This window comes from Mandrillus leucophaeus, unplaced genomic scaffold (assembly GCF_000951045.1).
Source record: "Mandrillus leucophaeus isolate KB7577 unplaced genomic scaffold, Mleu.le_1.0 Scaffold128, whole genome shotgun sequence".
NCBI classification, from domain to species: Eukaryota; Metazoa; Chordata; class Mammalia; order Primates; family Cercopithecidae; genus Mandrillus; species Mandrillus leucophaeus.
In genome coordinates this window covers 5,422,784-5,443,970 of record NW_012101209.1, presented here as the reverse complement: position 1 = coordinate 5,443,970, position 21,187 = coordinate 5,422,784, and the positions used below count along the sequence as shown (strand labels likewise).

The 21,187-nt window shown below is 39.3% G+C and overlaps 1 protein-coding gene across 3 annotated transcripts in view; it reads right to left on the bottom strand.

The window, feature by feature from the left end:
- Positions 1–10,013: 10,013 nt before the first annotated feature.
- Positions 10,014–21,187, bottom strand: part of HIBADH (3-hydroxyisobutyrate dehydrogenase) — a 147,975-nt gene continuing 136,801 nt past the window's right edge. For all 3 annotated transcript variants that reach the window (XM_011972253.1, XM_011972255.1, XM_011972254.1), the window contains 2 exons: positions 15,688–15,844; positions 10,014–10,951 (listed from right to left, as the gene is read on the bottom strand). In XM_011972253.1, coding sequence (XP_011827643.1) covers positions 10,793–10,951; positions 15,688–15,844 — 316 coding nt within the window. In that variant the 3' untranslated portion in view covers positions 10,014–10,792. The remainder of the gene's footprint in view (positions 10,952–15,687; positions 15,845–21,187) is intronic.

Here is a 21,187-nt window from a genome sequence, read left to right as displayed (position 1 = left end):
TCAGAGATCACTTTGTTTTACTTAGAAACTGCTTATTTTTCAAAGTTAAAAATAAGCAGTTTCCAATTTTTTGTTTCTACTGAGCTGCTCTGTTTGTTATCTATTAAGTGATCAAAATAGGCAAAGGCTTGCTTTCGACATTTTTTCTTTTTCTTTCTTTTTTCTTTTTTTTTTAAAGATGGATTCTTGCTTTGTTGCCCAGAATGGAGTGCACTGGTGCAATCCCAGCTCACTGCAACCTCTGCCGGTAGGGTTCAAGTGACTCTCATGCCACAGCCTCCTTAGTAGCTGGGATTACAGGCACGCACCACCACGCCTGGCTAATTTTTGTATTTTTAGTAGAGATGGGGTTTTGTCATGCTGGCTAGGCTGGTCTCGAACTCCTGACCTCAAGTGATCTGCCCACCTCAGTCTCCCAAAGTGCTGGGATTACAGGCATGAGCCACCACGCCCCTCCTCTTTGAACATTTTTCTCACTCCAACATTTAAGGAAAAGAGAGGTTCTTAATTACTGACAGGAAGGTGATTGCCCATTTTTCTGAAACTCAAAAACAAAAGTGCAGTAAGATTGATCAGAGGATTTGCTCTCTCTGGAAATACTGTTCTTGCCATCTTCAAGCAAATGGCGGCTCACTGGTAGAAATTTCAAAACCTGTGCTTAAACTGCCAAATTCCTTTCCTCTGCTGTTCCCATTTCTCTAATGATGGCCCCAGAAGGGAGGCTCGGTGCAGGCAGAGGCTCACTCTGCCTTGGGGAGCATGGAATGTCTCACCCTTGACACACACACACACAGCCAGGTTCTAAGGAGGTCCTCCATAAACATTTGTGGATACATATTTGTGGTCTGCGTCTGCAGTGCATTTACCTTCTCTATTATAATTCACATTAGTCCTCCTTTGTCTCTCTAATAATAGAGAAGGGTAGGGAAACCTTTTTTGTAACCTAATTTCAAACTCATCACCTATTTCTTTCATTACAACCTTCACTATTTAGAGCAAGCAAAGCAAGTCTTAGGTCATCATTTTCCCATTAGTGAAGGACAGCAAGCGTTCACTTTATATGAATATTCTTTCCCTTTCCCACAAAGTAATGATCTAAGACTTATAGCTAGCGGGGGAAAAATGGTGTTCTTCCCAACCTGGAAATGGCATTGCTCATTAAGTGACTGAGGCTTGCTGAATCCTATGCAAATCAGTCCTGATGAGCCTTTAACTAATCTGTTTACAAACCAGACCTGCTAGACAGGCCTCAGTGATTTTCTATCAAAGCAAAAAGCACTGCTCTTTATGGGGATCTGGCTGTCCCTGAATGGGTAGTTTAAACATAGACTCTTTCCTTCAAAGTAAGATCAAAGGCTTTATGACTCCTAAATGAGTGCATTATTTCCACTTACTACCTTCTTGTTTGCAATTTGTGTTTATTAACAGCACTGTCTCAGGTTTACTTTGTGACTTACTAGTTTCTGAAAACAGTATGGCAGTTTTATGGACCACAGTATACATTTGTGGAGATTATGTAGCATATAATACATAGAATGGCCCATCAGACAGGACATTAGGCAAAGACAGTTCTCTGCAGAGATGACAATGCCTGTCCATGCAGAATACATTCATGATTTTTTTTTTTTTAAAGAAACCATCTGGCATAACAGGGCTAACACAAGAAAAGATTCCCCAACTCTCCAGATTTGATAACTCTTTGACCACCTTAGAAGAATTTTCTTTGAAATTTTATTTCTTTTGAAGAGAGTAAGTTCCTAAAGCTGTATTGTTGGTGAGGGAATGCCACTGGTACTTTTCGAGGAGAAGCACAAACAGGTTCTTTTAGAGAACAAGCAGATTGTTTTAAAAACAACAAAGATTCCAGCATGTAACTAACCACTTAAGAAACCCTTCTTTTAGTCCTTCAGCCAGCAGCTTCCCAGTGCGAAGACAGAGGTCTCTATCGTCCCTGGTCCTAACACAGAGATTAGAACCCTGTCCTTCACTCCCACCCTCCAATTCATCTTAGGAGGATAAAGCTGCCAAGAAAATTGCATCTTTTAAGATTTGTAGTGACTCAGGTATACAGGCTTCAAGGTGTCACTGACCTATAAAAGGGACTAGACTAAACTGCAATGAGTACAGTGCAATGCAGGGAATATCCAGCTTTGGAAGGGGCAGCTTTTAATGTCATTAGATGGTCCAGCCAGAAATTAAATGGGATGGCCAGGAAAGGCCATAATCAGGGACCAAGCCACTGTTCAAAGTCATATCAGTTTTTAATAGATTTTTTTTTTTTGGACACTGAAGTGAGCATAAATTCACAAGGATAAAAACACATTTGTCAGAACCCCATGGACAGACCCCTACCAATCCAAAATGAATTGGGCTGAAAGTGGCAAGCTGGACAATAGGGAAACTAAACCCATCGTAAATCTTCTCCTTAAAAGTCTCTTCCAGCTTATCACCTTCTAAGCGTCCTTGATGGCCCAGTTCTGCCATTGCAACTTTGAAAAAAAAAAAAATCAGAGACTACGTATTAAACTCAAGTCAGAAAAGCACGCCTGCACACACAAGCAGAATCAGAAATTATGTTATAGAGGCTGGAGAAATAAGACATTCGAATCACAAAGTGACAAACACAAAAATTTTTAACTTGGAGATATGATGACTCCTAGAACTCACAAGAGGAAAGTAGTCTGAACCGGAGCGCATTAGGCTGTAACTGTATAATAAAACATGTTAATGAACATTTATACTGGACTATAATATGGCAGTTGAGGTACAGGATATAAAGATACTCTCCCTCTCCAGCAGTTTGTTTTATGTTTCATTGTAGGGTAGTAGTCTGTATCCTGACTCTTGTTTATGTTAACCGTTTGCATCTCTTTGTCTAAGACATAGATGTTTCATCTCTGAGACAGAGGGTCAATTCTAGGCAAAGTAAAAGCCAAATAAATGAGTTAGGAGTTAACTAGTAGAGCATACTTACATTAGTGCAAATAAGCTATCGGGTCTCCCTGGTCATCTTGGCTCATTAAAGGAACAAAACTAAACCAAGCAAAGAGAATGAATCATGTTTATAGAGAGTGGTCCTCAGGTCAGGGTTAAGGTCATTAAGAGGAGGGATGGAGAGATGAGATGAAAGCTGCATTTGCTCTGGAGTCTCTGGGATTGGAACGCTAAGGTGAAATTTCTGGAAAAGGTCTCAAATAGTCTAAAATTACCATAGACTACTTCAATTGTATCCATAAATGGTATACAAACGAAGTTCAAGAGGCACAAAACAAATGTAAAAGACTGGTGAACTTGATATCATCTGAACTCCTCACAGGGGCTGAAAAGCTCCATCTGGAAGTGAATTAACTCTTTCAGGGCACGAGGCTATCTCTTAATGGTGCTGGGAGGAGGAATTCACTTCCAAAAGGCCCACACCATCATTTTTACAAGGAGAACTGGCAACAATTATGCTCAATTCATATGATTAAAGGGAAAATAGTGAAAAGATTTTAAGTTTTGATTTGACAATGTCCATGAGAAGTTTTCCACTCTAAAATCCTGTTTAGTATTGACACAGTATTTATTCTAACCTACAGTAATCCAAACTCTAAAGTATTTTAGGCATTCATCATTTTTAATGACTACAGCAAATGCCAAATTTTGTCCTTTTGAAGATAAAATGCTACACTCAAAAAGTCATGGGATTTGCATCTACAGCCAGGACTGAGAAGCATACCCCAAACCTGCTTTTGATTTTATGAGTCTGGCTGTGAAGAAGGTTTCCATAGTTTCTTCCTCTGCCAATGTCATTATTTCACAGAGAGGCCTGCCAAAATGCAGCTTGAAGCTAAGCTTATGTGTCAGGTTTATTCAAGTGGCTCATTCTAGATGAGCTTTCTTGCTATCTCTTTACCAGGCATGACGGACCATCATTAATAAAAATGTATTGATCTCTGAATCTATTCCTGGCTATAAAAAAAACCTTAATAAATGAGATGGCTATATGAGCAATAAATAATACCTAACCAGAGAGAGTCCAAAAACTGTCAGAAGCACATGCCTCATGTTTTCTTAAATCCTTAACTACGGGGAATCAGAATTTTAGAGCTAAAACAAACCTTAAAGATCAATGGAATGCCCTCATTTTAAAGAGAAGGAAACAGATCTACAACACACACAGCTTAGTGCTGACCTAGGACTAGAACTCAGGTCTTCTGTCTCCCAGCCCAGGAACCATTCTTGTAACCAAGCCATTCGAAAGCACTCCCTGTAGGCTGGTTGCAAAGGGCTTCTGATTTACTGTGTTTTCCTATTAATGCTCTAATCTGAATAAAGAAGTCTTCATCCCCTTTAGATATTCTTGAATTATTAAGTGATGAATACAATTACATAGCAAAAGGTCATCTTCAGTCTGTCTGCCACCAATGAGAGACGACTCCACTTGCGCATCGGTATGATGGACACGCTAGTTTATGGGTCTGACACCTTGCATGGAATGTTACAAATCCCTATGATGTCCTTAAGCTCCCTCTTCAATTGAACTGAAAGATGGCTAAAAACCCCACTCAGGCAGACGCCTCTCCATTGGCTGGCCATTTGAGAATGCTCAAGGGTGCAGTTACCGCAGCTGAGGCTGGTGGTAACTCGCGCTGTTTTCCTGAGCAGCAGCAGGCTTCTGACAGTAGCCTGGGTAGAATTTATGCACATGGATAATTTTGCCCCATTCTCTGCTCGGATTTGCCTTTCTTCCCCCTACAATGTGGACATATTATACACATCTCTGATTGCTTAGAAAACAAGATCGAACTTTGTGTAATGTGAAGAAGGGCTAAGGAGTGGGCCCAGTTCATTTGGTGTTCGCTTTCATGTGGACTGGGCTGTGGCTGAGCAGTGTGCTCCATTATAATGGTGTCAGATCAGCAGGATGGCAGAGTCTCTCAAACACCTATTTACAGATTCCCTTGAATAAATCAAACCTAGATTCTTCTGAGATTCACCTCATGTCTCAAGGTCTACATAGCATGTTATGTAAGATGACATTTGCAACTGCTGTGCTCCATAAGGGGAAATAGGTGCATGCTTTACTGTAGGCAAGTACATAAAAGTTTAGACTAAGCTTGCTACCAAAAATGCATACTTTCTCTTTTCCAGAATTTCTCCAGTTTTAACAGCATAAGCTAAACTTCTAATAAACTTGGTCTGCTAAGCAAGAATCTTTAAGAAAATGTTTATGCAGTCAGTAATTCCCCTAACATAAATGTAATGCCCGAGCTTTCACTCATTCATTTATTCAAACGCTTATTGAGCTCTTACTTAATGCTAGGTGCTGAACTCAACGCAAACCTCAAAGCTGACAGGACATATTCTGTGCCGTCCAGGAGCTCAGTCTGGTGAGGAAGACAAATGAGCAAACCTGGAAATATAATGTAACAGGGCAAGTCCTGTGATGAGAAAGATATCAACAAGGCGCTATGAAAACAGAGTGGCCACAACTGAGTCTGAAGTAGCTGAGGAAGGCTTTTTAGAAGATAACAGTGCTGAACCAGTCACAGTGCCAGAAGGGGCGGTGAAGGGCATTCCAGATGGAGGAAATGACATGTGCAAATGTACTGAGGTGTGCAAAGCATGGCAGGTTTGGGAAAAGACGTACTGTGGGCAGTGGTGCCGGTGAAATAGAAGCCCCAGCAGGAGGGTCTTGGAGACCAGACTGTATCCTAGACTCAAACATTCTAAACAGGGGGTTGGCTGGATTGGCTTTCAGTCTTAGAAAGACCTCTTCTGCAGCAGTGCTCAGCAACTGGGAAATAAAACCAGGCTGGTGGCCAAGAAGCAGCTTTAAATCTAGAGTCAGAAAGCTTAGTAGCCGCCAATGGCTGGGGGCAGGGAGAATGAGGAGTGACTACGAATGGATCCAAGGGATTTTGCAGGGGTGATGGAAATGTTCTAAAATTGAATTGTGATGGTTGTAAAACTCTAAATGTACTAAAAGTCATTCATTATATAAAAGGAGCAAATTTCATTGTATGTACACTGTACCTTTAAAAAGCTGTTAGGAAAAATAAAAGGTGTCACTGAAGATACTGAAGTACCCTAGATCAGGGGTCTCCAATCCCCAGGCCAAGGACTAGTACTGATCTGGTCTGTGGCCTGTTAGGAACTGGGTTGAAGGGCAGGTGAGCGGCCAGCCAGTGAACAAGCAATACTGCCTAAGCTCTGCCTCCTGTCAGATCAGCGGCTGCATTAGATTCTCAGAGGATCCTAAACCCTATTGCGAACTGCACATGTGAGGGATCTAGGTTGTGCGCTCCTTACAAGAATCTAATACCTGATAATCTGAGGTGGAACAGCTTCATCCCAAAACCATTCCCCCAACCACCGCCCATGGAAAAACTGTCTTCCACAAAACCAGTCCCTGGTGCCAAAGAAGTTGGGGACTGCTGCCCTAGGTAAGAACTGGTGAGGGCCTATAATAGGCACTAGATATTTAGGATTAGCTGTGGAGATTGGGTGGAGGAGTGGAGGAGTCAGGGATGGGTCCTGAAAGCCTGGGAGAAGTCATGGGGTAGGACCAGAAGGAGAAGCAGGGCTTTGGGGGAAAAAGAGGAGCTCAGGTGTTGATATGCTGAGTTCAGGTCCTATGGAATGTACACCTAGAGCAGCATTTCTTAAACTTTGCCTGACTCGTATTTTGGGCAGGATAACTATTGTTGTGGTTGCTGTCCCATGCATTGTAAGAGGTTTAGCAACATTCTTGGCCTCTACCCACTAAATACCAGTAAAATGGACAACCAAAAATGTCTCCAGCCATTGCCATGTGTCCCCCCTGGCAAGCAAAACTGCCCCAGTTGAGAACCACTTATCAAAAGATCTTAACTCATGATATTTTCCTTAGGCTTTTTAAAAATTGAGATGTAATTCACTATTTTCAAATATACAACTCAGTGATTTTAAAATATATCCACAAAGTTGTGAACCATCACTATTCCAGAACATTTTCATTACTCCCCTCAAAAAACTCCATATCCATTAGCAGTCATTCCCCATTTCCCCCCTCCAGTCCGTGGATACCACTTATCTACTGTCTCTGTGGATTTGCCTATTATCTGATACTTCAGATAAGTAGAATCATAAAATACGTGGCCCTTTGCGTCTGCCGCCTTTCACCTGGTATGTTTTTAAGTTCATGCATGTGGTAGCATGGATCAGTACTTTATTCCTTTGTATGGTCAAGCAATCTTCCACTGTGTGGATATAATAGTTTGTTCATCCAATCATCAGCTGGAGGATATTTGGATTGTTTCCACTTTTTAGCTATTATGAATAATGCTGCTATGAACATTTGTGTATAAGTTTTGTGTGGAGATATTTTTTTCCTTTCTTGGTTATACATCTAGGAGTGAAATTGCTGGATCATGTGCCAACACTGTTTAACCTTTTGAGGAACTACCAAGCTATTTTCCAAAGTGGCTGCACCATTTTATATTCCCAGCAGCAATGTATAAGGGTTCCAATTTTTCCATATGCTTGCTATCATGCGTGATTGTCCTTAACTTACATCTTTTGTTTTCATTTCCAGAAAGCATTTAATATTAAGCTAGACTGTTTATGACAACTTCATAGATGAGAAAATGAATGGTCAGTAGAGGGTGGCTTGCACAGGGTCACACGCAGAGGGAATTCCTTTCCAGCACAAATATTTTGTTCATGTTGAAAACTGTATAATTAATTACAATTCTGTTCTTCATGTAAGATGCTGACAGGCTGAAATGTGATCTGATCTGTTTTTGCTGGTTCCTTTAATTTGCAGAGATTTGGCCCAAGTTAAACCCCTTCCCTCTCAACTACTCAAAATATATCATTTAGCAAGTATCTTCTCTGTTGTGTCATTACTTTCCCCCTCGTTACTGGATCATTCCACTTCCATCCGTATAATCCCATAATATTTCCTATTTTAAAAATATAATAAAACTCTTCCTGACCCCTTATTTGCTGCCAATGTCTATCCCATTTGTCTGTTCTCCTCTGCAGCAAAGCTCTTCAAGAATTCTCTAGTTTCCAATTCCTCTCCCGTTCTCAATCCAGGTCTCATTTCCAAGACTCCACCAAAACTCTTGAAAAAGTCACCAGTGATAGCTCTTTTGCCAAATCCAAATGACTCTCAGCCCTATTACTCATCAGATCATCATTCCTTCCTTAAAATACTGTTTTCATTTGGCTCCTGGGACACTGCTCCCATGTTTTTTCCCTACTTTGCTGATCTCTCCTCTTCAGTCTCATTTGCTTATCCCCCCCCATTTTCCTAACCACTGAAGTTACAGTAACACAGGGCTCAGTCCTTGGACTTTTGTTCTTTACTCAGATGTCTATTAGGCATCTCATATAAATCCCTGACTTTTTTCTCCTAAACTTCCTACAGTTCTCCCCAAATCTTCCTCCCACGATCTTGCCCATATAGGAAATGGCAACTTCTTTCTTCTACTTTCTCAGGCCACTGACATGGGGTTATCCCTGACTCCCCACTTTCTCTCTCATGCCATCCATCAGTTAGTTAGTAGCTCTGTTTTCTAGGTTCAGAATCTAACCACCTCTTGCCTCCTTCATCATTTTAACATTCTGGTCCCAGCTACCACCTCTCAACTGGATTATTACTATTGCCTCCGAATTGGTCTCCTTGTTTCCAGCTTTGCTCCTACAGACTCTTTTCCACACAGCATCCAGAGTGATCCCTTTACAAAAGTAGGTCAGATCACATCAATCTGGTGAAAAACTTTCACAGGCTGCTTGTGATAGGTTGTTTGCAAAAAGACAACCATAATGCCCCTCTTTGTGTCCATACTCTCATGCGGACCCCTCCTATGCTGACTCTGGGCTTGGCTATGACATTTGCTGTGGCCAAGGGGAAAGTACCAACATGAAGCAAGCGCAGGCTTAGAAAGTCAAGGCTTGTCGTCTGCTGCTGCTGGGATGCTTCCAGCACTATGTGAACAAATTCATACTAGACTCCTGGAAAATGCATGACCACATGGAGAGAAGCCTCAACCATTCCAGCAGTCCCAGCTGAGCAAAGCCAAACTAGAGACTTTAGCTAGAGATGAGCTGGTCTAGACCAGAATAATATGGCCAACCCACAGAATCTTGAAAAACAATACGTTTGTTGTTTTAAGCCACTAAATTTTGGGGTGATTTGTTATCCAGCAAAAGCTAAGTGATACATTGCCCATTTTGCTCAGAATAAAAGCCAGTGTCCTAACATACACTGCAAGGCCCCGTATGATCTGGCTACCCTCATTCTGAGCCACCTCACTTAGAGCCTGCCTGTTACTCCTCATATTCAGCAGTGTCCTACCTCAGGGCCTTTGTACTTTCTGTTCCCTTTGCCTGGAATGTTTGTTCCTCAGGTACCTGCATTGCTTACTCCCTTACTTACCTCTGCTCAATTGCCACCTTATTGGAAAGAACTTTCCTTATCACCCTAAGAAAATACCCCAGCACTCCCTATCCATTCCCCTTATTCTGCTTTTTCTTTTTAGTTCTTATCTGAAAAATACATATTTCTTGTCTGTCACAAACACATGAGACACCAGAACTTATGCTCTGCAAGGGCAGAAATCTTGTGTCTTGTTCATCACTGTATCCCCAGCACTTTTAATAGTGCCTGGAATTTTTTTATCACCAGGAAAATGATGAAAGCAATAATACTTCTGCCAAATTTGGTGTCTAGGTCTATTACCTGGAATGTTGCTAGAGGCTGAGGTGGGAAAAGTGGTGACTGTGCTCCATATTGGGGCATGTTACATTTAACACAGGCTGAATTCCTAGAGAACTGATGACCTAAAAAACATTCAAACGAATACTCAATAAGGATTCAGGTAAAGCAGCAAAACACTGGCTTGCCACTGGCCAACTCAGAGCTTTGTTCCTTTTGACCTCCTCCTTTCTCTTTATTCCCATCCTTTCCCCATTAATGTGAACGTCAGTTTGTCAGATCATTAGTTCACCAAATGATGGGAAAGAAACAAAAACCAAGAAAGTATTACCAGTATAGAAATTTATTTGAATTCAAAATAATATGGCTATATTTATAATAATATAATAATTATCTAAAGCAAATATCATCATTGGCTCTGAAATGGGTCTAAAGATGTCATTCTTTTCAAGTCAAAAAAATACGTAGTAAGAATGTACAAGACAGAAAAAAATATAAAAACAAGTCTGCTGAGTGTTGGGAGTTGGTGAGGGATATCCTACCATATTGTGACTGAGTCCAAATAGAAAACATGCTGCAACAGTTCTCCTGCTTTATCAGCTCCCTGGAAAATAAACCAGTAACCCTGGTAGTGCAGTAACCATTTGGTTAACAGCACAAACTTCCTGATGGACACAGATAGTAATTCACTGCATATCCCTTCTCTAACTTCTCTCTTCACACCAATTCCTTTAAGATGGGTTTCATCTGGTTGACAAAAGATTTGCTTTTATTTGTAAAGTAAAGCAGATAATATCCTGATTGGAGGATTCAACGATTTAGTTGAGGATGCTCAGGGATCAAACTTTGTAAAAGGTCAATTCAGCTAGTTAGCAGAGACTATCAGTGGCTTGCAGAAAAAAAATTCAGATAATATGTTTGTTAAAAAGACAAAAAGAATAAGTGGTTAAAAATGGGTGAAAAAATCCTAGAGATTACTGTGACCTAGACAATCAAAAGCAGATAGGTGACCTTTGATTAAATCCATTTACTTGTGGAGTGAGCTAGAAGGAGGCTCCAAGACAGAGTTTGGTTCCCAACAGTGTCCGTGGCCCAAGGGCACACTCAGAAGGTCTCCTCCTCTCGTAGGAACTGGAACACAGATGAGAAGTCTTTCTTTGAGTAGCCCTTTGCACACATCATCCTGTAGATCTGATGGGCCAGACTGCCAAGAAGGATTGGGGTCTTTGTGCTGGTAGCAGAGTCTTGTGCCAATCCCAGATCCTAAATCAAACAAGAGGAAGAGAGAACACATTGAGACTGGTGGTAAAAGCTCTTTAGAACTGTGGTTCCTAATGTTTTGGTTTCAAAGAAGAAAAAATGTAATCTGAAAAAATAAGATAAATACTATGGTAAGTTAACATTTTTTAGTAAGTGCTTTCATATAACTGCAAAACTGCTCCAGACAGAAACCTTGATTTCTCTTATATTTTTCCACCTTCCACAATACCTGTTTGTTTCACAGATTTGAAGAAAAAAAAATTTCCCTGTGTAATCTTATCTGTGGAAATCTGTAAGACTGACAAAATTTTTTAAAAAGATTCTTAAATGAAAACAAAGAGAAATAAAACTGCAAAACAGGCAACAGTTACAAATATTACTTCATCCAATAAATATTTGAAGTGTGCTGACAATGTGCCAGAAGCTGGGATAAAATGATGAGCAAAACAGCCACAGCCCACCCAAACTCACATTGTGTTAAGGAGAAAGACAAATAAACATGGTATAATTGGATAGGAGGAGTACTATCATGGGATCCAAGGAAGCAGGGTCTGGGGTGCTGGGAAAGGTGAAGAGAGACAGTGAAGCACAGACCTGGAGCCAGGTGGAAACATCGGGGTGGCAGGGAGGTGGTGGGCAAGGAAGAATGATCCTGGCAGACGGAACAGCAAATGTGAAGGTTTGTAAGAGAGAGAACAAGAGGGAGAAGTGAGTTTAGCATGATGAAAGCAAGGAGTGGGGGATGGGAAAGGAAATCAGTCTGGTTGAGGCAAGCAAAAGCCAAGGCATCTGGGGGCTTGTCAGACAAGTTGCAGGGATGGACTTTAATCTCGAAGTAACTGAAACTACTACAAAAACTTCAAAGTAGAAGTGACACAATCAGGATTTTACATTTTAGAAGCGCACTCTTGCTTTGTTGTGGAAAATAAAGTGGAGAAGATCAGGCTGAAAGACAAGATCAGTTAAGATGTATTTGTGGTACAACACACACGAGGCTCAGCCAAGGTACTGCTAGCGGGGGAGGAGGGATGGATTCAAGGCATATTCAGGAAGCAGAATGAACAAAGGTCATGGGGAATGAGGGAGAGTAAGCCAAGTATGGGCATATCTTGTCTGTCTGACTATGCTTCACTTTATCATGCTTCACAAATAATGCATGTTTGTTTTTGTATTTTAATAATCAAAGGTTTGTGGCAATCCTGCATTGAGCAAGTCTATCAGCACTGTTTTTCCAACAGCATGTGCCCAGCCATGCAGCTGTCACATTTTGGTAATTCTCACAATATTTTAAACTTTTTCATTACTATTATTTCTGTTATGGTGACTCTGATCAGTGACTTTTTTTTTTTTTTTGAGACGGAGTTTCTCTCTTGTTGCCCAGGCTGGAGTGTAGCGGTGCAATCTTGACTCACTGCAACCTCCGCCTCCCAGGTTCAAGCGATTTTCCTCCCACAGCCTCCTGAGCAGCTGGGATTACAGGCATGTGCCACCACACCCGGCTTTTTTATTTTTAGTAGAGTTATTTTAGTAGGGTTTTGCCACGTTGGCCAGGCTGGTGTTGAACTCCTAACCTCAGGTGATACACCCGCCTCAGCCTCCCGAAGTGCTGGGATTACAGGCATGAGCCACTGCGCCCAGTGATCTTTGATGTTATTATTGAAACTGTTTTGGGGTGTCACAAAGCGCATATAAGATGGCAAACATAATCGATAAATGTGGTACACATGTATTCTGACTGCCCTGCCGCTGAATGGCAGCTCTCTCTCTTTCAATCCTCAGGCCTCCCTATTCCCTGAGACACAAAATATTGAAATTAGGTCAATTAATAACCCTACAATGATCTCTGAGTGTTCAAATGAAAGGAGTCAGCTGTCTCACACTTTAAATCAAAAGCTAGAAATGATTAAGCTTAGTGAGGAAGGCGTGTAGAAAATCAAGACAGGCTGAAAGGCAGGGCAACTAAAACAAACAGCAGAATGCAAAGAAAAAATTCTTGAAGAAAATTACAAATGCTATTCCAGTGAACACATGAATGATAATGTGTTACTGCTCCCTATTGGCCTTACTGCTGATAGGGAGAAAGTTTGAGTGGTCTGCATAGATCAAACCAGCCACAACATTCCCTTAAACCAAAGCTTAACCCAGAACAAGGCCCTAACTTTCTTCAATTCTATGAAGGCTGAGAGAGGTGAGGAAGCTGCAGAAGATATGTGAAGCTAGCAGTGATTAGTTCATGAGGTTTAAGCAAAGAAGCCATCTCCATAACATAAAAGTGGAAGGTGAAGCAGCAAGTGCTGATGGAGAAACTGCAGGAAGTTATCCAGAAGATCCAGCTATCACTGATGAGGGTGGCCACACAAAACAACAGATTTTCAGTGTAGATGAAACAGCCTGCTGTTGGAAGATATCATCTAGGACTTTCACAGCTAAAGAGAAGTCAATGTCTGGTTCCAAAGCTTCAAAGGACAGGCTAACCCTGTTGTTAAGGGCCAGTGCAGCTGGTGACTGGAAGTTGAAGCCAGTGCTCATTTATCATTCCAAAAATCCTAGGGCCCTTAAGAATCACGCTGAATCTGCTCTGCCTGTGCTCTACAAATGGAACAACAAAGTCTAAAAGAAAGCGCATCTGTTTATGGGATGGTTTACTGAGTATTTTAAGCCCACTGTTGAGACCTACTGGTCAGAAGATTCCTTTCAAAACATGACTGCTCACTGACAGTACACGTAGTCACCCAAGGGTGCTGATGGAGATGTACAAGATTAATGTTGTTTTCATGTCTATGAACACAACAACATCCATTCTGTAGCCCATGGATCAAAGAGTCGTTTTTCAACTCTTATGTGAGAAATATTTCATAAGGCAATAGCTACCATATATAGTGATTCCTCTGACAGATCTGGGCAGAGTAAACTGAAAACCTTATGAAAATAATCTGCCATTCTAGATGCCATTAAGAATATTTGTGATTCATGGGAGGAGGTCAAAATATCAACATTAACAGGAGTTTGGAAGAAGCTGATTCCAATGCTCATGTATAACTTTGAGGCCTTTAAGACTTCAATGGAGAAAGTCACTGCAGATGTGGTGGAAACAGAACTAGAATTAGAAGTGGAGCCTGCAGATGTGACTGAATTACTACCATCTTGTGCTAAACTTGAAGGGATGAGGAGTTACTTCTTATGGATGAGCAAAGAAAGTGGTTTCTTGAGATAGCTCTACTCCTGGTGAAATGACAACAAAGGATTTAGAATATTACACAAATTTAGTTAATAAACTAGCATCAGGGTCTGAGAGGATTGCCTCCAATTTTGAAAGAAGTTCTACTGTGGGTAAAATGCTATCAAACAGCAGCACATAAATCTTCTATAAAAGGATGACTCAATCAATGCAGTAAACTTAAACTTCATTACTATCTTATTTTAAGAAATTGTCATAGCCACCCAACCTTCAGCAACCACCAACCCTGGTCAATCAGCAGTCATCAACCTCAAGGCAAGACCTTCCACCAGCAAAAAAGACTCACTGAAGGCTCAAATAATTGTTAGCATTTTTTAGCAGTAGAGCATTTTGAAGTTAAGATACATATATTGTTTAGACATAATGCTACTGCACACTTAATAGACTACAGCATAGTATAAATGTAATTTTTATATGTACTGGGAAACCAAAATATTTGTGTGACTTGCTTTGTTGTGGTTGTCTGGAACTGAACCCACAATATCTCCAAGGTATGCTTGTGTGGTATCTAGGTATATGTATTCTTACTTTTTCTTTTTTTTTTTTTTGTCTCGCTCTGTTACCCAGGCTGGAGTGTAATGGCATGATCTCAGCGGACTGCAATCTCCACCTCCCGGGTTCAAGTGATTCTCCTGCCTCAGCCTCCTGAGTAGCTGGGCTTACAGATGCGTGCCACCACGCCTGACTAATTTCTTGTATTTGTAGTAGAAACGGGGTTTCACCACGTTAGCTGGACTGGTCTCGAACTCCTGACCTCAGGTAATCTGCCCACCGTGGCCTCCCAAAATGCTGGGATTATAGGCATGAGCCACTGCGCCTGGCCGTATTCTTACTTTTGAATCAGAAACAAACAAAAAAACCCACCCTCAACTGGGAGAAAATAGCACTGCAGAAATCTGAAAGTTAGCTCGTCTAAAAATTATTTTCTACAGTTGACAGCACAGACTTTCTAAAGTTGAGATCTCAAATAAGAGAAGGATGACAATCTGCTTTTCAAATGACTTAACTAATTTTTACAGATAAATCCATATATTAAAATCTTAAAGAAGGAAGATGTATTTGGAAATCTATTATCAATGGGAAAATCCTCTCTTCTTTTGTGATGCATATATGCACTGCCAGTGTATTATCAACAATGAGAAAATTCTCACTGCTCTCATTTAAGAAGTTGGTAAATTAACCTAAGTTTATGATGAACCAAATTTTACCAGCTCATATAAACAAACCCAAGCGCACGTGTGTGCACACACACACACACACACACACACACACACACACACAGCCTGACCCATTCTTCTCATCCAAAAGGCCAGGAATAAAAATGAACAAGATACGGATTTTCATCTAAGCTAGGTTTTTACTCTTTCAGTGAGAGTGAATATTCTAGTAATTTTGCCTCTTCTATGAGACATATGCTTTATTAAGAGAAAGAGAAGGAAAGTGTTATTAGACCATGAAACATTTTTCCTTCTCTCTTGGTTAGTGTCTACATTTACCATACCTTAGCCATGAGTGTTGTTCCAAATCCACCCTGATAGTTATTACCCGAGGGAACACCGTCCATCACTCCAGGCACAGGATTGTAAGTGTCACTTGACCAACACCGTCCTGAGCTCATGTTTAGGATTTTAGCCAATAGTTTTGGGTCAAGCCCTAACCTGTCAAAGGTCAAAGAAAAGAAGTGTTAAGTGTCAAAATGTACAAGTCGTGCGTGACTTATTTATGTATGGGGATGCTCCATCTTCTCTCTCCATTTATTATATGTCTTCTAAAATCTACGCAGATTGATATGAGAGTGAACAATCCAATTTTGAATTATAGGGTACTAAACACTACTGGTTAAATAACATTTTTGAGCCAGGACCATTTTGCATTTAGAGAAAACCTATGTTATCCTATTATTAAGAAAAACTAATATATAATTGCATAAAAGTACTATTGCTTTATCACACTCATGGGTTTTCTAATCTTTGGACATTACTACATTTATGTGTCACATAAGAATCTTAAACCAATATGATAATTTAAATTCTACATTCTTTACCCACAAATGATATATTTCAGAAAGAAATATTGACAGATAAACGATGCATCATGGGAGTCTGTGTGAATGCATTTATATGTATGTTTATTCCTTTAGTTTTTATGAGAATAAATGCAAGAGATGAGCCAGGAGCTGTAAACGAGCTTAAGAAAAGTTATTATAAAAGAAGACTTTTTTGCTGCAAACTTTTCCTTACTTATTAAATCTTTATTAGACAATCTTGCTTATGAAGCAAGTCTGCACAGAGTTGTGACATATGCTATCTATTCAGAGACATGCATTATAGTTCTGGGTCAACTGCTGATAAGGTTACTGATCCTGATAAAACAAAGCTTGCCCAAGCGGAAACATCATTTGTTCTATCACTGGGCTGATGGCAGAAACGGCTGTTCAGTATGGACCCTAGAAAAAATAGAATCAAAATGCTCCATTACTTGGATTCTAAAGATATAATGCAGTTTGGGAAGCACAATTTTGCTAAGTATCATTGAATCAAGTTTCAAATAAAACTTTATACCTAGCAATTTATTTGGTTTCTTTTATACACAGAGCCATTATGAAACAATTGTCATAAAAGCTTTCCGCTTTTTCTTAAAACCAACCTCTTCCAGAAAATAAAAACACTGAAAAGAGACACTTATGTAAATGTTAAACAAACTATGCATCTTGGCATGCTCAGATTGTTTGTGTGTCTAAAACACATGTCTGTTTATTTCAAAATCTGAATATCATGGCCAATAAAACATTTTCTTCAGATGCTAGAGCAGGGGGCTGAGGCTAACAGCCAAAAATATGTATGGAATTACCACATAATACAACTGTTATGTAATCAGGCTTTCAAGGGGTAGCTGTGGTTCCCAGACTGCTATGTGGCATATCAAGTATCTGAATTCATATGGTGGCCCATGTTATAGTGATGAGTTTTACTAAGGATTATAACAGATACAAAAACTCAGTCTAAATCGGCTATCATTCATTCTGTTCAACTGTAGATTGCCTGAGAGAAACCCAACAGTTTCATTCATTCTTTTATAAAGATCCAAGTTCACTGCATGTATAGTTTGCTACTGATGCTTGCTTTCTCCTTTTAAATAAGATTAGGCTATCAGTATGCTATTGTAGTATATCACTTAGGAAAAGATAAAGCCAGTGTGCTTAGTGAATAATTGTGAAAAGTAAAACCACAAATTAACAATTAGTTAATTCGCTATACCTGGAAAGTACAAATGTTCAAGAATGCATACATCTAATATGCCCCATAAGGAGAAAACACTTTTAAAGACTCCAAAACGTCGCTTTCTCCCTCCACTTGAAATACAATTTCAGGGCTTCCTAATTTAGATCTTTTAAGATGGTTCATCACATTTAAAGCAGCAGAATTCCTCCCTTCTTTCTAATCTACCAGGTTACACTCAGTAGTAGCTCACAAGAGCTTTTACGGCTAAGGAAATTCTCTTCTATAATATTCAACAAAATGGTGAGCAAAGCTAATTATCCTAACTTTGTAAAACCCTACATTTTTCTTGAATGTTCAAGGAAGAGTACTGGTACTGATTGATGGAAATCCTTTTTGGTGAACACATTACTATTTAGAAGCATCCTGAGGGGCACACACAAAAAAATCAGGCGGCAGTTTTTCATTCTCACTTTTCAAATCTGATGCTTCCCCCCCGTGCTGATTCCCTTCAGGAGATAGTTACTCCCTCTCCACTTCCCTCCCCCTGCCCCCACCCGTAGCAAAGTGTATCATTAAAAAGAGCAAGTTAGAAGTGTTTTGCATTTCATCTTTCTGAGGATTCTTTCTCTGGCACATACATAACTGACAGTTAAAATTAGACATGATATTAAAATCAGTTACTGAAGTCCTCTGTTTTCCACTGTGCCCAAGGCTTGTAATGGTCTGAAACCAGCTAGAATACACAGTAATTGTCATTCAGAGTCTATCCTAGAACGTCATGCTTCACTGGAGAAGACTGAGTTTCCATTCGAAATCAACAAATTAATCCAAGACAGGTATCTGAAAGGGCAAGTTTAATAGGAAGCAGCTACTGGGCTCTCAACCATGATAAAATGTTATTGCTGTTTCCCTGTAAATTGGCTGGGAACATATGATACTTTCTGCATAAGAGCCCCATTGCTGTTCAGAAGATATACAGCTCAAGCCATCAAAAGAATGACAGTCTGTCAGTCCCCATAATAACTTGCCACTGGATGTGGTTCGAGAGTGCATGCATGTGGCTTTACAATTGCTGGAATGTTCTCTGATATAAACAGAATGAATTCATTGCTCTGACTGCATATATAATGCATCTCAAATAAACGTCACTGTGTCAAATCTACTCACCTCTAAAACATAAGAATTTTAAATGAGGTTTTGGAATAAGTAAAAATAATGCATAAACTGTAAAAAAATTTTAAAAATTAAACATTTGCCTTCAATGTAACCAAGACTTTAAGGGCCAAAAAAGTTTGTTTATATTATCTGTGAGTAATCTATACTGTCTGGTTTTACGAAAGAATGAAACAAATTATGTCACTAAACTGGGATGTTTATATATCACAGGAACATATCTGGAAATGAAACATCTAAGACCATGTCAGTTTTAATTAATCACTTATCCATCAATGTTTACTGAGATCTACTATACCCAAGTGCTACACGTGCAGCCAAGGAGACAGTAAGAAGGAAGCTAAGAGGAGGCTGTGCCAGTCTGCCAGGAGGGCTGAGTTAAGACCCACCTGGATAACTTTTACTTTTGGCAAGAGACTCACTCACTCACTCCCCTACCTCCTCCCTCCTCTCCTTATTTATCTGACAAATCTTCACCGGGTGCCTAATACCTGCCAGGTATATTCTTAAGATATGGCAATGAGTAAACAAACCATTCCCCTTCATGGAGCTTCTAGATGGGAAGACAGGTAATACACAGACAAATAAATATGTAATGTCAGCTAGTGAGACATGTTAGGAAGAAAAAGATTAAAGTACAATTTAATTTCAAACAATAACCACCTCACCACAACCACAAATATCATTACCACATATCAACACCTACTATGTGCCAGAAATTGTTTTACGTGGGTTAACTCACTTAATCTTCACAACAACTCAGTGGATAGATGTAATTATTTTTGTCATTTTATAAATGAAAAAAGCTTAATTATGTGGGACAGCTTGGATGCAGACCTACATGCACGCCCAAACACATGCTATTGCATTGGCTAGTAGTTGACTATTAAGTAGGTGGTGAACTTAATACGTATTGGTATACGTAGGTAGTAAACCAATACGTATTGGCTAGTTGTTGATAAAATATGATGGCATTTTATCAGTTTATTAAGAAATCTGTATGATAAGTGAATGATTTGGGTGGACATAGTCTTAGATGTTTCATTTCCAGATCTGTTCCTGTGATACAAACATCCCAGTTTAGTGACATAATTTGTTTTGTTCTTACGTAAAACCAGACAGTATAGAGACATACAAAGAACAAACTTTCTGGCCGTTTACAAATTACAAACCTTTGCCATCTGTTATATTTATTAGGGTACACAACTAAGGCTCCAGTCATCACATAAATGCAAAAGCAACATCTTCTAAGGGCAGTATGCAAGAAACTATTAATAAAACCACACTGGAGGGAAAGTTCTCATCTTGAACAGCTTTCCAGAAGTTCAGCTGCTTCAAGCTTCTTTTGGTGGAAGACAATACAGTGGGTGCTGGAGGAGCCTGGGCCTGGTTGGTAATGCAAATAACTTGTTATACTACCTATATATATATATTTTAAATCAATTTTCAGTGGAGCTGGTAATTTAAAACAACAAAACATTATCAATGTTGTCTCTATGTGATACACAGGAACAAAACCTCTCTAATACAAGTAGGGTACTTTCAGGGCCATAAAACTGTGATTCTAATGCCTATGTAGGAATGCAATTAGAAAGCAGAAAGGTCTAATAAAAAAGGAATCTCAAAATATATTGTATACCATATTTTGTACTCTTTTTTTTTTTTACAACATTTAAAAACTTTGCTAACATCCATAAAGACTCATTGTAAAAGAGCATAGGGTCAGTAAGAATTTTAAACTGTAAGATTTTATTCTTCATTATTTTTAAAAAAGTGTTCCAGAAAAACCACTGACTTATGAGAATAAAATTAATCAGAGATGATCACTTCACAGGAATGGGTGACTCAATTTGTAAATGTTGACATTAATGCTCTGAAAAATTTCACTTCAGAGTGGACAGAATATAAATGTGGCTAAACCGTTTTGATGCTATACTACTTTGTGGGAATTTACTACTTGAAAATTTATGCTTGCTGATGCCAATTTTCTCTTTCACCTTGCAGAGCTCAATAAATCGTGGCTGCTCTCTATACTCTATTAGAGAAAAATCCTGTCACTTTAAACCATGTCTGTAAACCATGGAGAAAAGACAATAGCAGAAGCATTCATTTTTAGGGCCTTTAAACCACTGAGAATCTTTGTAAGATAAAGTGGTAAAATCCTCATGTTATGAAAATAAGCAATTCATTGGTATAATCTGAAACACGAGAAACTTATACATTATTTTTAACAGTTAAGTACAACTAGTGAGTTTCTGCCTTGTGTTCAGACTTTTAAAATATATTTTATGTTATATATATCAGTATATATGTAGAGTTTTAGAAAAATGAAACATTTAAAAGTTTCATATTTCTAAATAATAATTTTGTCATAGTTGATCAGAGCCAAAAATAAGGGAAACTCTGTTAATTGCTTCTGCTCTCTTACATGTCTTTTTTTTAAAATCACTTTTCATTTTCTCCTTGAAAACGAACCCACTACAAGTAGTGGGCAAAGAGGGAAAGTTGTAGTACAGTATAGCCTAAGTTCATCCAGCATTTTACTTTATATAATCATTTATATCCAGAAAATAAAAATAAAATTCTAAACATACATATGCATACCAA